This window comes from Mastacembelus armatus, chromosome 21 (genome assembly GCF_900324485.2).
Source record: "Mastacembelus armatus chromosome 21, fMasArm1.2, whole genome shotgun sequence".
NCBI classification, from domain to species: Eukaryota; Metazoa; Chordata; class Actinopteri; order Synbranchiformes; family Mastacembelidae; genus Mastacembelus; species Mastacembelus armatus.
The window spans coordinates 18,488,959-18,506,246 of record NC_046653.1 but is presented as its reverse complement, the minus strand read 5'-3'; the positions used below and the strand labels follow the sequence as shown (position 1 = coordinate 18,506,246).

The window sequence follows — 17,288 nt, the reverse complement described above, 5'->3', positions numbered from 1 at the left end:
AACCAGACCAAACTGTTAACATGTAAGTGTTCTTCTGATTATGACATTTATCAGATCTCAGCAAAACCTTTAACCCGAAAGTGAAAATCAAAGTGAGATCCGCTTACTTTCCAGTGATTTTATTAGCATCCATGGGTAAAGTCCACTGTTAACATTAAAAAGTCAGTAGGATATTAACATCCAAGTTAATATTCTTGAGGGAGGACTGTTCCTCATAATTATAGTTCTTGTATGGGCAAATGTTTCCAGTAGAACATTATTGTTTAAATGTCTCTATTGAATCATATTCCAAAAGATTTAAAGCTATAGTAAGTTAGACAGGCACAGAACCCCAAACATACTTTTCAGTTCAGCCTCCTTGATTCTGAAGTTGAACTGCAGGTCCATCAACACTCCACCCAAGTCCTTTTTTTCAAGTTATAAACATAAAGAAGAGCAAATGTTAAGGCACAAAGTGTGACGACAAAAAGAGAAATAGCTGAAGTGAGGGGGAGAGTGAGAGACATTTTCTTTGAAGCCACTCCCTTGGGTGGCTGTGGCATATCCTCTCCTGTGGTTAAAGCAGAAAGAATGGCAAGGGTGTGATTGCATACTGCAGCGTGACAGACAGGTGTTCGGACCTGAGCAGTAAGAGTTCACTGTATCTGTCTAGCGAGTTACGGAGCAACCGTAGAGGTATGTACCCAGATCTCTTTCCCAATCACTTGTCAGTTTCTAGTTTCCATTGATATTTTTGTATAATGACCACATAGACCTAAATGAAATATATTTAGAAAAATATTGATTATTTTATTTGTGGCACTGAGGTTTTGTATGATTATGTAATGAAAACAAGTATATGCAGTGTGTTCATTACAGAATGTACTTTTTAGTGATTTTATTGAGAATATGGAAATACATGTTCTAGGGTCATGACATGCACTCACACACAAGGATTTCTTGTAGGATTTCGTGCCCAAACTTGCTGTTGATCAAATTATTGAATAGAAATCTAAAAGCTAATACCACCAAACAGTAAGTGCTGGTCTTTACAGCTGAACAGCACACTGGGTGAATTTTCAATCCAGTCTATCAAACCACAATAATAGCATAGTGTAGAGCAGTTTTCCTATACAGAGCTAGAGATACTGGAGATTTTAAAAGGACTTAGAATTATTTAAGGTTTGATTGATTTCAACTCTTTAAATCAAGACACTTGTTACATGGGCCTGTCATGTACCTTACATCAAGACATACAAAGCTTTTTCACACAAACCAGAATACTATATAAAAAAACAACACTAAACACACTATATGTTTTTGGACTAATGCAATTTGAGATTGAGGTTGTCTGACTAATTAGGCACATTTTGCATTTATAGTTGTAATTTCTCACACAGCTCAAATGGTTTGCCTCAAGGGTTTTGGATATGGAAGTGTTAGTGCCAGAGCATGTGTGTAGTCAAAAAAACAGTTTTTTATCATCAGTAGCTAAAATCGTATTAACTGTAAACCCCTCGGTTTTGCTGACAATGGTATGTTTGGAAAAGGTGTAATGTCAGGGGTGGGTGTGTCTTCATGTGGGTTGAGATCAAGCTAAACCAGTTGTTTGGGGTTGAGCAGAGCTGTAGCTGAAATAACTGTAAGGCACAGTGACATGCCCATCAGATAAACATGCACATATTACTGATTTTGGGAAAGACAAAATGATTCAGAGACACTGTAGATAAAAAACACTGATTCTTAGACTTTCTGAGTTGAGTTTACATGTACACTGAAATAAGCTTCACCTTCAATATGGAACATGTACTTTATATAAAAATACTCAGCCTACAGTACCACCTAGTGGCTAATATGCTGTACATAATGGAATGAATGTCCTTGTTGTTTCTCCCTTACTAGTGAAAATACAAAACAGATATTCACCCCTGACTTGTACTGATACATATCAGATCAGATCACAAAAATGAAAGTCTATGTAGTGCCAATAGTTTAGAGGCAAGATCCCAAATGTGCATTTACCACATCATGTTTATTTAATTGAATACTTATTAATCAATCACTCAAAGTATTTGCAGGGGACCTTTAAACCAATAGCATGTCACATGTGAGATGGAGACATTCAAGTTATTCTTGTGTTGTGTTGTGCAGCAAAGAGCATCAGCCCCTGCCAGGCAATGGAAGACAGCAAGAGGAAGACATCTCTCTTGAAAGACAACAGCTGGATCAGAAGAGTAGATGATGAAGATGGAGCTGTAGAGTAAGACATGCAAAAAATAAACATGGAAACACAGATTCCACAGGGACAAATGGGCACACGGACTTAGGGAATGGTGCACAGCAAAATTGCCAGTGTTAAATCAGCACAAAAAAATCTTTATATGTGAACAGTGGACACTTTCAGACTTGGTTTAACATTAGGAATTTTGCTGTGTGGGACTGTTGGGTGTGACTTGTAGTTCATATTTCAGGTAATCTTCACCTTTAAAAAGCGTCTCTCTGTATTCCTTTAGCAAGTCACAGTGTTGACTCATTTCTTCTTTCTACTATGTGTGAATTCATTTCTTGTCCTTTATTTCCAGCAAAGACCCAAACTTTGGCAAATCTATTTTAAACCGGTACAATTCCAGAGAAAATGATGCGAGGTAAACAAATGTTTCACGTTTTCCTCAAATAAAGGACAAAACAGTGAGAAACAGTACGTGTGGTGGTGGTGGTGGTAGATACAAATAACCATTATTAACTCTTTTACTTAACCCTTAGAAGTCTAGGCCAGTGAACTAGTCATGTGATCTTGCTGGCATGACGGTAGACTCCTAAGGGTTAATCTAAATTATTGTCTATTGCTCATAGCCCAGAGGGTGATGAAACCACAAACACTGTAAGCTCGTCAACATCTGTTCAGGCTCTCACCAAAAGGTATAATTTATATAATTTATATATAATTTATATATAATTTATATAATCATACTTTTTCTCATGTAGACCTCTGTAGCTTTTTTTAAAAAAAAATATGCATCATATAAACAACCTGTGACCTCTGTCATTGCAGATTTGGTGGAAGTCAGGATGAGCTGAAGAACAGGTTGGTGTAGTATTTATATATAGTTCCTTGTCTTTTGTTCCAATCCTTCTTGGCACCTTTAACCAATACAGTCTCATCTAACAGCACCGCGCCCCTATCCCGCAAGTCTACATCCTCCTACAGCAAAAGGTATAGTTTCATAATAACACAACTAAAGGTACAGTGTCTAGTGATTTGTGTTTAGGCAATCATCTGAACAACATGAAAAAATAAATACAATGTGTAATTTTGTTTTTCTCATACAGCATTTTCACAGAGCAGCCCAAGACAAGGTACAGAATGACTTCTTCTGAACACTTAAAACATAATGGTGGAGAATTTTCTAACTTTGCTTTTTTATTATTCTTCCTTTAGCACCACAACCACTACAGTTACCAAAGATGGCAAAACCACAGAAACTACCATCACCACCAGCCAGACTGTTAGGTAGAAAATGCTGCAGCATTATTGTGTCATCTTATCAAACAAATTGTCTGTATGAGATTTAAGAAAAAGTTTTTGTCTTTTTTTTTCTAGGTCTCCTGTGAGTAAAAGTTCTACCAAGACTGAAACATTCACTGAGAGGGTTAAGTCTTCAAGCAAAGGGTAAAAACAAACTTTATCACTAATCACTAGAAAAACTGAGATGTGAGATTTACCAGTTTAGCATTTTAAATTTCTCCTCAATATAAGCACAACATTATCATCAGGAAAATTAACTTAAAGTACCAAAAGTAAAAGTGCATTTTCTACAAGCACATGACCTGTGCATGGGGAATATTTTCATATATAGGCCTTTGATACCAGTACATCAGTATTAATTCAAAGATGCAGTGTGGCAGGTGTCTAATGTGGAAAAAAGAAGTACAGTACATATCCACTGCATCCATATTCTCTCTTCAGAGATTTTTTTTTTTTTTTTACAAAATATGAGCCCACTGTATTATTACAATGATGGATGCTTTCATTTTATTGATGATATAATATTGGGTTGATCTGCATGTTAATAGGAGGCTGATTAGTTGTAACTTCTTTTCATACAGGTCGCAATACTCGTACTACTCCCCTACTAAAACTACCAAAGTGACTGAGACAACTGTTACCTCTGATAAAGAGTAAGATATTATGCGATTATTAAAATTTAAAAACACCTTATATATACTGCCGGCAATTTAACTTGTCTTTAATATTATCCTTTGCAGTGCGGAAGACAAACTTTATGATACACTCATCCCCTCATCTATCAAGGGTGACTTCTCAGCTATTGACGGGTGACGTGTTTCACACACTGAATCTAGAACAATATTATATTAATCATAACATCAGACGATCATTAATTTTAAGATATATTTTCTTCTTTACAGCAAAACAAGCATCTCCAAAACTGAGACTGTGATAGTGAAAAGCAGCAATGACACTAAGTAAGTTCTATCGAGTTATGGGTGTAATGCAGTTGGGGAACTATCTCCAGTAGGAGACGTATGTGACATGATTGGAGACATTGCAATGTTTTGGGCCGGGGGCTTTTTCTGTGTGCAATAAAGGAAATCGATATAGGAGACGTATATAACTCTGGTGGTGATATTTTATGGTTTTCTTACAGTCAACAAATCCAGTCAAAAACTAATTTATGTCACTAACATGTTGTATATAATGCTAATGTTATAGATATAAATATGTAACATTAAAATAAATATTACATAAATAAGCAGGAAAAAATGGGTTTGGGGCTCAGAGCCACAGATGTGGTTGGGAACGTAGGTTAACTAACACATCATTTGGTTTTAATGGACTTTTTTTTCAATGAATTTAATTTGTTTCACAGTGACATTAAATATCAGACAGTCACATGAAAATATTTTGCCTCATATTGTTTTTTTCAGAAGTGGTATTGAAACTACAAACACAACAAGGATTTACTCCAAGTAAGATACACTTGTCAAATCATTTTTATATCATATACATGTGTGTGTGTTCCCAAAATACTGATTACACTCATAATCAATACAGTTTACAGTAATTATGTTGTTTTTACAGTCCTGAGGATGACCTGTACGGCACCCTTATGCCCAGGGTGATTTCAACGAATCTGTCATCTCCTGTCAGGTGAGCCGTCTCATTTGAGCGTTCTGACAAAACAATCATGTAATCATTTTCAGTTGAATGACATCGTCATTGTCCCAGCAGTTCAAGCGTCTCAACGAAAGAGATCATCACGGTGGAGAGCAGCAGAAGGTGAGTGTTGGAAATAATGAGTGAGAATGTGCAGTTTTGTTGTTTTGCTTTTGTTTGTTTGTGTGTTTTGTTGTATGTACCATATCATTGTTTAAAAACCACCTCAGATCATTTAGGTCTCAAACAACACAAAACATACACAGCTTTCATTTCAGCCATTTATATTCAAATGTAACCTACTTCATTAATTTTTATGACTAATATATTTTTTCTTGGCAAGTTAAATGTAGTTATCAAATTTCACCATCGCAAAAACAGCAGCATTATTGAGTTGTTTTCCTTTCCTTTAACTGAAATGTTTTATTGTCTTAGTTTTGTTTGCAGAGGCTGTTGTATTTGTGTGTTTTACTCATTTTCACACAACTAAAATCAAACAACATAGAAAATGTAGATGATGGGGCTTGACAAGAGTTTTACTCCAGACCACTAGGGGGCATATTGCACCAGATGTGAATTTTTTAGATTTTTATAATTATTAGTAAAATGTCTTTTTATCTTTTACCTTAAACTAATGAATGATCTTTAAAGCGTCTCATCACCGCATTGCCATTCAATCTATACACGCTGATATTATTTTTACTGGCATTTGTATCTTCCCCAATCATCCAAACGTCTCAAGAATTAAGAAGCTTCACTGCGAGAACTGATTAAACAAAACCTGGTATATAGTATTCAGTACAGGCTACAACAATAATACTACAACAGTATTCATATCTTTATTATAACTTGATTTCTTGGTAATAATTTTATTATAAATAGCCTCAAATAAATATCCATAGCCAACTCATCCCTGTGCCTTTTTGACACACAGCTCATACAGTGATGATATTCCCTCCACCCGCTCCACGTCCTACACCATCAGTACCAAGCCAAGGTAATTATTTGGCTATTATCTACATCTCTTGCCCTCATAGACGTAGGTGTGTGTCTGATTATACAGCCAGGTGAAAATGCAGCTGCAGTCGTTCTATTATACCTAATCTGCTCTCTGGTTCCACACACACAGCATCGAAACTAAAACCTACTCCTACTCCAGACCAGAGTCCAGGTACGAAGCAGAGACGTCTTAGACTTTACAGAATGATTGTTGAATGATTCTCGGAGTAAAAGGTAGTAAAAAATATTCAGAATTACACACATGACCTGTGGTTTGTTTTGTCTTCCTATAGCTATGATTACACCAGTGTCAGCAGTCCAACTGTCTACACCTCATCATCATACAAGAGCAGCAGGTAACATATATAAGGTTTAAATATTTGAATTTAATTTTGAGTGTACCAACATTACATGAGAGTAAAGCAAGGCCTGGTCCCTTGTAGAAACTGATAATTGTGTGACTCTCACAGCAGGTCAGATGAAAATCTGACAGATCCAATCTACTCTAAGTCATCCATCAAGAGTGTGTATGCATCTGAGAGGTAGGAAATGTATGACGCTCAACTTTGGAGACAGTGGTTTGACAAAAAAAAAGCTGTGCTATTGGCCCTGTGTAGCTACCAATTTGGTAAACTACAAATTACCGTACACTTGAGCGGGCTGGCATTGTAATTTGTTGTTGAACGTAAATTAACATTTGAAACTAATTTACTTTTGAATGTTTCAGCCAAATTTCATGTCAATCCATCTAGTAGTTATTGAGATATTTCAGTCTGGACCAAAGTGGCAAACTGACTGACCAACAGAACAGACACACATTTCCATACCTCCTAAAGGCATCTGAACTGAACCTTAACTAAGAAGTTATGGTCCATTTATTTGCTTTTAATATGAAGCATGTGTTAATATCTTTGCGAACTACTGTCTCACGACCAAGAATGAAATTAGATTTGTTTAGTTTCGCTTATTTTTTCATTTATTAGACTTAAAAACACAATCAACCTCTGTCCCATGCAGGCCAGTGCTTGAGAAAGACCTGTGCACCATCTGCCGTAAGCCGTTCACTGGGGACGCCAAGATAGTCCTGGATGACATAAAGATCAACTGCCATGCTTCCTGCTTCAAGGTGAGCAGATTAGTTTTGTCTCTCAATCCATAAAAGTATTATATAATATAAATATAATTTCCCTTAAATGTGCTTAAAATGTACCTAAATACAGATATAAACATACTTTCTGCTTAGCTGTATTCTGCAGTCTGTCACTTGCAGCAATGATGTGTACAGCTGGCTGTGCAGCGTGTGTTTCTTTCCTCATCTGAATGTTTGTGTTTTGACAGTGTGACGTGTGCAACAGCACTCTGAGCCACCTGAAAGCTGGGGACAGCATGTGGGTCTACAAACGCATGGTGCACTGTGACAACTGCTTTGAGATCACCAGAGGTAAAATAAATAAATACTACTAATAAATTCCTGCCAGTCTCTATCAATGTCTGCTTCAAATTAATAAATGTTTATATGTGTTTACTGCGTTTGCTGATGAAAACATCTTGAGTTTAACAGGTAATATCTTTGTTTTGTTTTTTTTATTCACAGATAAATGGAGACGCTAAGTTTCTGTGAAGCCTTCAGTGAAGACGTAACACAAATGGATTACTGTTTATCAATATGTTTGGGTGACATTTCCTGTGGGGTTTTGGCAAATAGAGATGCATTATGGGTATAACTTGTTCAGTCACATGCTATTGCAGCTACTTGTAACTGTGTTGTTGACATTATATTTATATCTACTAGCATCTACTCTTTCATCTGTTTAAAATGGCATATCCTCTTATTCCTGCTGCCTCTAGGGGGACTAATATGTGACATGATTGGAGACATTGCAATGTTTTGGGCCGGGGGCTTTTTCTGTGTGCAATAAAGGAAATCGATATATCTTTATTATACGATGTGTAGAATATGTGTCAGTCGTTTTGTTGTTTGGCTTCACTGTCCCTTCTTCATATTAGTCTTTAAGCTTATCACAGTTATGAGGTTTATTTCTCTTTTCTATACAGTGAAAATGATCAGACATTTGTTAGTAGTAGTAGAACAGAAAAAAAGAACATTTTTTCTTGAAATCTATTTAAATTACACTTAAAATTCTTTGTTATTTTCTTTAAGTATTGAACAAATGATTGAACAGATGATTGGTGGAATAAACTGGCTTGTATTTAAGCCATAGGAAACTATTTCCCCTTTGTCTAGTCCTTATATTTCCTAAACAGACCCGGGTGTTACCAGATACATTAAAACGTGCAAAAGTCAATAAATGCAAATAATCTTCACAGGGTCTGCATGTACGCCCCATAATAAATAGGCTAATTCCTCAGCAGTGGCGTGATGGGAGTTTGCTGCTGACCAATGAGATGGAGGCTGTGCAGTCATACCAGCAGCAGCAGCAGCATCAGTGTGTGCATCTGTGGGTGTGAGAGTGTGTGTTTGTGTTTCAATCTGAACACCCTGTGAATTGAATAGGGTCCTCTGCAGGCAGGCCGTGCTTTCTGCCCCTCTCCATGTGTTTTGTACCCAATGGAAGCAGAGGTGTTGAACCCCCAGATAATGGCAGACGTCAGTGGCAAGAATAAAATCAGCAACGCGGAGCTGGAGGTTTTAAAGCTTCAGGAATTGGTCCGAAAATTGGAAAAGCAAAACGAACAATTGCGGACCAGAGCGAACGCTGTAAACAATTGCTCCGTCGGCCCTCATGTCCAGACGTCGTTGTCGTGTCTCCACGGTGGTGCAGCGCGTCCGACTGACACTTTCACCGCAAAATACGGCATTTCCAGCCCGACACAGTCGCATCCGTGTGCCCCCGGATCCAGAGGCTCCCCGGAGGAGCCGTTTGCCTATTTTCAGCCGAGCTCGGTGTCTCCTGCTGCCGATGGGGAAGACAGCGACGCCGCTGGAGCCACAACTGTTTTGGATGAGGTTGATATTTTGGACATCAACACCGTGCTCCCTGTCGGAGAGCCTGATAGCTGGTAACTACTGTCTATGTGAACAGCTTTATTGCAGACATATGCGTATTTGTGGATTCACTGTGGGAACAACGTCTTATTTGTTTTTTAAGACCAGATAGTTGCTAGAGGCCATCTGGCCACAGCTTTGAGACATTATGTGTAACACTACCCAATGTACCCTCTTATTGATTACATTATTGATTCCTCTGCCAGGAGAGTGGACTTGGACACACTGGTAAGCAGGGTGACTTCTTAAGACGAGGAAAAAGAACAAAACAGATCTGAGAAAGGCTTTGGGCATCCCAGAATGCACTGTGCTTCCAGCATAGGTATCTATTCAGAGTATGAAATTAGAAACAGTGACCCCCTTCAGCCTGTGATCCAGCAGCTTTGTGTAGTGGTGTTGATCCCCAGGCTGAACTACTTTGAAGCACCGTGTCTGCTGACTTAGGTATCTCACACACTGACATGCTGCCGACTGAGCCGTTTCCAGCTTTTATGCATCTGATGTGATGTGGTGGAAAATATAGCACACAGCTGCGTGCAGCACTGATGGGATCCAGCCTTCACTCACTGTGTCCATGTAACATAACTAACTGAACCCACTAGTCAGTGCCACACAATGGCCTGGTTGCCATGGCCTAGGTCAGTCCTACTTGTTTACTTATCACAGAGGTGACACATGGTTTTCGGTGGTTTTTTTAGGAATCTATTAATTAACACGTTTACTTTAAAATGTTGTCATTATAAGCTAAATCAGAACTAGAGTTTGTTCACCCTCTTTATTTAATAGTCAGAGGTGATAAGGAGCCACTGAAATGGAAATCCAATGCTGATAAACTCTTGTGGATCATTTAGGATCATTTGGATGTACCGGCATTTCAATTTTTTGGAAATCATTCCATTTACAGAGCCACAGATTTGCCTTTTTCGTAGAGTGGCTTCACTTCACCGAGATGTGTATTTGAGAAATATTGTCTCTTTAAAACTCATCCCTTCAAATAAAATACAGCAGCTTATCACTGTGCTGTAAAGGTGGCACAGTTAAACTCTGGGTTTTGCTGATGTGTTCCAGGCTGTATGTGAGCCCCAAAGCCAAGCTCCAGTGTGAGAGTGTCCTCAGCCCCCTGCAGTGGTGCAGGCAGGTACTGGACCACCTGGGGCCTGAGGTGGAGCTGGCTAAGATGACCCTCTGCCACAGGCTGGACCAAGGTACAGTGTATTTATCACTTAGTTTAACAGCCTTCTTCTGAGGCCACATCTGGACAACTTTTGCTCTGGTGCTGACGTGATTATAATCCGTGACATACTTCACATGAAATATCTCCACGTGCAACAGAATTTCAGCTGCAGTTTCTGAGCCGTGGGGGTGTCTCTCTCACACAGCTCAATCATTTAACCGTTTAGATCATATGCTCCTTAAATGTAAGTGTTTTAATGTATCTCAGCCAACTTCCTACAGAGCTTGTTATTTTCAGAGTTGGAAGGATTCCCATTTACACATATCAGTATCTCCAGAGAACAATTACGATCAGTTTAAGGGTTTTCCCATTCTCCACGTAACATAAATCCATTTGGAAAACTCCTGCTCTGCTGTTGGATGCCACTAAACTGAGTTAAGTGGAAAAGAGTGTAGAGGAGATTATAAGCTCAGCACCTCCCTGGCATTGGTGCTTCCTTCCATTTAGAAACACTTGACAACTGAAAGAAAAGTCCCAACTATATATTATATTGATCACAGAGTTAACACCTCGGTGAACAAACATTACACTGACTCCTTATTAGGAAATGAAACTCTACAGAGTGTATTTACTGACACACTAACATCCTGGATTAGAGTCTTGTCCTGATTTCCATTATATCTAGAATATACTGGAGCATTTACATGAACCCTAATAAAAGTTGTTTATTCAGCTCCCTGTATGCGTGCCATCTTCATCTAATCCGCATCCAACAAATCTGTCATTTCCGTACCGACTGAGTCACCTCAGCAGCTGAAGATGAACACACATTGATATTTGGCTGGACTTCACTTTTCCCTCTAATCATCAGTGATGGAGGATGAGAGTGAAGACAACATTACCACTGTCAGACGTTCAGCGTGTACAGTAAAATATTAATGCATCACTTATTGTCATGTGTTTTATTTTTCTGATGACAAACTACATAATCCCTATTAAAGACCCACCTGTGCTCATGGCAGACCTGGATCCACTGTTATTTATCAATATTTTGATTCTGACGGGTCTTGAGTTTTCCACAAGTGTAGAGTGTTTAAAGGTGGTAAAATAAAGGCAAAATACTACCAAAAATCATACACAGGATAGTAGTGTACTACCTAAGGATATTTGCTGCTGGACCCAGTTTTAGATTTGGTGCTCAACTGTTTCTGTGCTCATGCAATGGGATGTGGTTGCCATAGAAACCATGCTTACATTAACTGGGTTTTTGAGGCAGGTTTGCCCAGATCTCACAGCTCAAAGCCGCCTGCACAAGAGACCCTTGCACAGTTAAAGCGCATGCTATTGCACACATTGGTATCTACTGACTGCATGTTAGTGTTTTGATTTTAACATTCAAGAAAAGTTTCCTGAGAACAGTTATCCTCATATTGCTTGGCTGCTGTGTCCACGCTGTGATTGGGGAATACATATTGTGTTAGTATTTATTTGGATGGATTAATTAGTGTGTGTACAATTCAAGGTCCCCTTCTTTCTCTAAGCTGTATTCAGTGAAGGTTGGCTGCCCTCCTCTGGGTCATGAATACATCTTTGTCTTTAAACTCCAGTAGCTGTTGTTTGTGTAAGTTGCTGTGAATGCCACTTTTATCCAGTAGAGGTTGAGCCTAATTGTGTCAGGAATGCCAAACGCTCTGTCAGGTGTGTGCCGCTCTGACTACCAATCACTTGGGGTGAACTCAGTGTTTATACATCGAACACACATTATTACTTAATGTCTTATTATCAGCATGTCATCCGTAAAGTATTGTGAAACGCATGAACCTGTATGAAAGGTGCTATACAAATAAAATATGACAGACTGCTCTAATGTCAGTCATGTCTTTCCAAACCAAAAGTACTAGTCTGTATTAATTAGTAAAAAAAAGAACAGTAGAGCTTACAGGTTGTAAATAACAGCTTTTTCATTTTATCATGTTTTATAAACCATAGGTAAGAAATAAATAAAGGCAATAATTAAGCAGACAAAATCTAAAATGGATGTGTTGTCAAGGTCTTCTTATCAGTGGCTGACTACTGATCTGTAAACCTAAATAATTTCACCATTATTAATGGAATTAGTTACAACTTATAAAACCTTAATGGAGTTTGTGTTGTGACACTGTTGTACCATGTTATTATTACAGAAGAAAGAAAAAATCAAATTTAAGCTGTATGAATGTAGACTCCATACACCAAAGTAGACCATAGTAGCTGTTAGTCTGATTTAGGGAATGGGATGTAGCCTACATGCACAATCCCTGCTTATCCGAAGAACCCCCCGCCCCAACACACACACACACACAAATCTGTAGTTTAGCCCAATAAGCCGCAGTGGTAAGCTAAACCTCGTCTTTCTGTGTCAGCCTTTCCGATCCAAGTCGCGACCCACTCGTTTAAAAATCCAGTACTGATCTGCAAAAAGCAGATTGACATTTGGCCAGAGTGTATTCAAATATAATCGATGTGTGTCTACATGAATGTGTGTGTTACATGCTGAAGCAATCAAACTAACATGTCCTACGATCTTGTGCCCAGCTAAGCGGTGGCGAGGAGTCTCCTCTGTCCGTCCGTACAGCTGCATAGAGGGGCTGTCCACTCTCAGCTGTCCCATCCTGCCTTACACTAAATCTGCTGCACTAACCGAGTCCCCAGGTAACACAAACACATACACATTACTCCTGCTAACCACATGCGAGTCACTGTAACCTCTGATAGGAACCTGCACATTAGTTGTCAGTGCCAAGGTTCAGTTTTCCGTTGGTAAAATTATTGACTACACACTGATCCTGTTTTGGCAAAAAGTTCATGCACTGTCATGTACTATTTTGTTTGCCACGTATTACAAACATTATTATTATTATTATTTGCTGGTCTGTGTTAGAAGTATTAAGCTGTTATATTATTTTGCCGTAGAAATATCTCAAAAATAATTCAGACAGTCACCGTCACACCTCGACACTGTCCAACACAACTCCAGTGTGATCTGCTGGCCTCTGAACAGTGCTGCTTTTTATCCTGCCAGTGCAGGGACAAGCTCACTTTCAAACCGACAGGCCACTGCTGCCCTTATTCCAAAATCTAACACACAAAACTAACATTAATATTGTGCAAATAAGGGTCAATTAGCTCACATTTTGATCTAATATTTTAAATCTGATAAACCTAAGACATCTTCCATCTTCATAATCTTCATTACCAAATAAAACCAAACTAAATCTTGATTTTTTTAATCCCACAGCGATTGTTCCACTTCACAACCAAAGTAAAAAGAGAAAGCCAAAAGCATCTTTTGCTTCCAAAATATTGCTGGGGCTCACTGTATCAACATAACCCAGATTCTTAAACAACCTGTTACTTGCAGTTTACAATCAGATTACAGCAAGTTGCAGGGAGAAGATTATAGGGTCATACCCTCAGGCAGATGAGAGCAAGCAAGCGTTGAAAACATCCTTCTGCCTGCTGATCTTTATTTTAGATTTACAAAATGTCAGTGAATGCAGGTTGAGTTTTGATTTGCATGTTAGGCATCAGTGATTGAATCTTCTCTCTTTTGCTGCATTTCTCTCTTTTCAAGCCCCATTGCCGTCATCTGGTCAGTCTTTTCTTCAGCCAGCTTTGCCACTCAGGGCCAGCTGCAGCCTCAGTGACAGGGCACCCACCTTCCTATCAAACTCCACTTTCCAAAGTAAGACCTCACTGATAATCTGCCCTTTTTGCTCTGTCATTATTTCTGCAGTTTCTGCGGTCGCCATCCATCTGTAATGATTATACACATATAAACATGACACCTGTCATGGAAAAGTCTTCACTGTTTGTTGAGTGCCTATTGTTTGGTCTTGGCTATAGAAAATGATATATTTTCATGAGATATATGTTTCTCCTGTGTGTTTTAAGACGTGGGTCGACGGCATGCAGCCATCAGCCCCCAGTCTTCCTTGGACAGCGACGTGGGTGTGTCGGAACTGGAGGATGACTCCATCTCAATGAGCTATAAACTTCAGGATATGACAGATGTGGAGGTCATGGCACGACTTCAAGAGGAGAGTGAGTTCACTATTTTAACGTCTTGTATGAATTTGAGGCCATTATACACTAAATATACTGTATAGTTTTAATATTGTTGAGTTTTGATTAACAGGTTAAGCAAATCAAAAGATTATATCCATCTGCAATACAATAAGAGTGATGCACAGCCTCCTGAAGAGACTGAAATGCATGGTGCAATGTGTTGCTGATGTTTGGCTAGAACTAAGATGAATATTTGACCTTTGAAGAGTAGAACATAAGCAGACAGTAACTTCTTTATGTGTTTGTGTGTTCTTAAATTATGCAGGTGATTTCAGAAAAAAAACTTTCTGTTATCAGTCTGGTCTGCTGGTTTGGTATCTGAATAATGGATGTGGCATATATTATAAACATTATGAGGTTCAGGTTCATGTTTTCCACAGAGAAAAGCATTGATCTGTCACCCTGCAGGTCTTCGACAGGACTACGCCTCTACCTCAGCCACAGCAAGCCGTCGCAGCTCCAGCTTCTCCTTACAGTCCCTCAGGCGCAGTGAGCTGGATCTGGAGGAGGAGGACGAGGACGACGAGGGATATGACCAACTCCCTCCTCCCCAGCCTCGTCTGTTCCGCACAGGCTCTATGCAGCGGGGCAGCCTGCCCCACTCTCACACCTTCTCCAGCATCAGAGACTGCAGGCGCAGCTCAGTCAGCCCTCAGTTTTCACTTAGTGGACTCTCACAATACTCTGGACCCTCCAGTCTGACCACAGAAACACACACAGCATACAGGAATACTACAGGTGGGTGTCTAATAAATTCCTTGTTCACTTGCAGTTATATGATAACTAAATGTCCTCCTAAACAACATCATCACTGGAATTTCAGATTTTTTCCAGGAAAAGGTTAAGATGTCCCAATTCAGACTGATCTTGAAAAAAATCCATCTTGAAAAAAAAGACACACATTTGAAAGGGCCCTACTTTGTGACCAGACTAATTCTGTATGTGTAAAGACAGATTTAAGGACTACTCTTGGTTACAGGATTTAAAACAGCCCTAAGCTGGGGTCAGTGTGTCAGTGTACTAAGCTGTGGGACAGGCTGATGTTTTAGTCCAAGAGCTGAGTGTCATGGTGAGGAGCAATTTCGAAAATGCCTGCCAAAGTCAGACCTTTTGGATAAATGCTTTCTTGCAGAGTTAAGAACGAGATAAAAAAATCTTATGAAGCTATAACCAGAGGCTTAGCATAATAGAAAAACTGGAAACAGTGCTTTACTGTTCCTGAATGCCTCCTGTACAGACACACACAAAGCACCGGAGCTGTGTTGGCTGCTTCCCTGCCAGTGTGCTGCTCACACTATGCTTTCTGTGTAGACACAGTGCTCAAAAGAATGACCTTTGTTTGCTGGAAATGTCAAAGTGTTCCTTTAATGTTGGAAATGTGAGCGAAAAGCTTCACATAGGGTCAATGCCTGCAAAACTTGATCTGGTTTGTTGATATGGTTGCATAGACAAACTACGAAGAAGCATGCCAAACCTGATCCGAGCTCCCAGCATGCCCAGTGTTCCCAGTATTCCATCCCTGGCTTCCCCTGTCAACCCACCATCCCATGGCCCTTCTTCCTTGCCAGCAATATCCTCGCTACGGAGCAGCCAAAGCTTTGACTCATCCAGTGGGCTTATACGCCTCCAGTCCTCCAGTAAGACTCTTTTCCTCACGTCTATGAATAAATCAGCCATATAAGGCTCATTTTTATTCATGAGTTAATATGGAGTTCTGTTTTTGGAAAGCATGACAGTTTGAAATGCAGTAATTGCAATTCTGTCACTGCTGCTAGAGTTACTTTCATATAACTGTTCTCTTCCTGTGATTCAGTTCCTTCCCCCGGCCAGCTCAGTCAGCGTGTCCAGAGTGTGGGCAACTTCCCTACCACTGCCCGACACCCAACAAAGGCCACAGCCTATGTAAGCCCCACCGTGCAGCAGGGGCCAACCTCCATCTCTCTGTCCACCTCTACCAGTCTACACTCCATCCCCAGCAGTGCTGCACCACCTCAGCCCCTCAAACCAAGCAGCAGTTTGGTGCCACAGTCCCTGAAAGCCAGCACCAACCAGCCGGCTGTCCCTCGCAGCTCCCTTCCTCGACCAGCCTCTTTTGTAGGAACAAGTGGAGTTCCACGTGCGAGCAAAATCACCCAAGCCACTCGCAGGTAAGGGCTGACTGAGTTTAAAAAGAAACTCCACCGATTTTACACAACACAGTCTGTTGACAGGTCTTGGGGAGTACTACTGTAAGTTTTAACAAATAATAAGATTGTAATAAAAATGTCAATATGTCTGATTCTGCTTTATTGATTTAGATGCTTAACTGTCCATTATAATACTAAATTAGTGAAATAGTCTTTTCTCAGCCTACATTATAAAGCTTGGACACATGAACGTTTTGAATCTGTACCATATAGAATCTGTATGTGAGAATTTGCTGATTTTCTTGGACTCATTATGGCACATTCAGTTATTTGGGATTTGGGCTGGTGGTCAAGCAAAACAAGACATTTACACTGATTTCCCTGAGGGGAGGTACTATAGTTAAAGGTCAAAATTTCAAAGGCAAATTATACCAGCTTCTTTATGATATTTGAAAGAATGGCATCCTTTTATTTGACTTTGTTAACAGTGGGTATTTAATTGACTGGTTTTCTTTCCGTCTGCAGTTTGCTGACTCCTCCACGGAGCCTGGCTGCCCTGACTACCCTGAGGGATGGCAGCTGGAAAGATGGCTGCTATTGAACCCAAATGAACAGATGTTCAACAGGTGCACAGGGTAACACTGCGTGGGACCCAGCTGCTTTAAAATTTCAAATTAAAGGGCCCAGTCTTGTGCTGTGACCCAAGAGTTAACATTAAGT

At 39.6% G+C, this 17,288-nt stretch overlaps 2 protein-coding genes across 5 annotated transcripts; both read left to right on the top strand.

The window, feature by feature from the left end:
* Nucleotides 1-525: 525 nt before the first annotated feature.
* On the top strand, nt 526-8,098 carry scel (sciellin). 3 transcript variants are annotated; one of them, XM_026294686.1, is made up of 22 exons: nt 526-675; nt 2,131-2,239; nt 2,562-2,624; nt 2,833-2,898; nt 3,032-3,064; nt 3,149-3,193; nt 3,310-3,336; nt 3,419-3,490; nt 3,581-3,649; nt 4,087-4,158; nt 4,246-4,314; nt 4,408-4,464; nt 4,927-4,968; nt 5,081-5,149; nt 5,231-5,278; nt 6,090-6,152; nt 6,285-6,326; nt 6,448-6,510; nt 6,625-6,696; nt 7,172-7,280; nt 7,493-7,595; nt 7,749-8,098. In XM_026294686.1, exons 2-22 carry the CDS (start codon nt 2,157-2,159, stop codon nt 7,763-7,765), a joined length of 1,284 nt encoding a protein of 427 aa, XP_026150471.1. In that variant the 5' UTR covers nt 526-675; nt 2,131-2,156; the 3' UTR covers nt 7,766-8,098. The 3 variants fall into 3 exon arrangements, with proteins under 3 accessions (XP_026150471.1, XP_026150472.1, XP_026150473.1); XM_026294687.1 differs by lacking the exon at nt 2,562-2,624; XM_026294688.1 differs by lacking the exons at nt 2,562-2,624; nt 2,833-2,898.
* A 625-nt stretch (nt 8,099-8,723) lies between these two features.
* slain1a (SLAIN motif family, member 1a) lies at nt 8,724-17,218 on the top strand. Of its 2 annotated transcripts, XM_026295943.1 has the most exons (9): nt 8,724-9,175; nt 10,230-10,366; nt 12,910-13,026; nt 13,949-14,059; nt 14,269-14,418; nt 14,851-15,180; nt 15,891-16,079; nt 16,256-16,589; nt 17,094-17,218. In XM_026295943.1, the coding sequence occupies exons 1-9, from the start codon at nt 8,724-8,726 to the stop codon at nt 17,167-17,169; spliced, it is 1,896 nt and encodes a 631-aa protein (XP_026151728.1). In that variant the 3' UTR covers nt 17,170-17,218. The 2 variants fall into 2 exon arrangements, with proteins under 2 accessions (XP_026151728.1, XP_026151729.1); XM_026295944.1 differs by lacking the exons at nt 8,724-9,175; nt 10,230-10,366; nt 12,910-13,026; nt 13,949-14,059; nt 14,851-15,180 and having other exon boundaries at nt 14,358-14,418.
* Nucleotides 17,219-17,288: the final 70 nt, after the last annotated feature.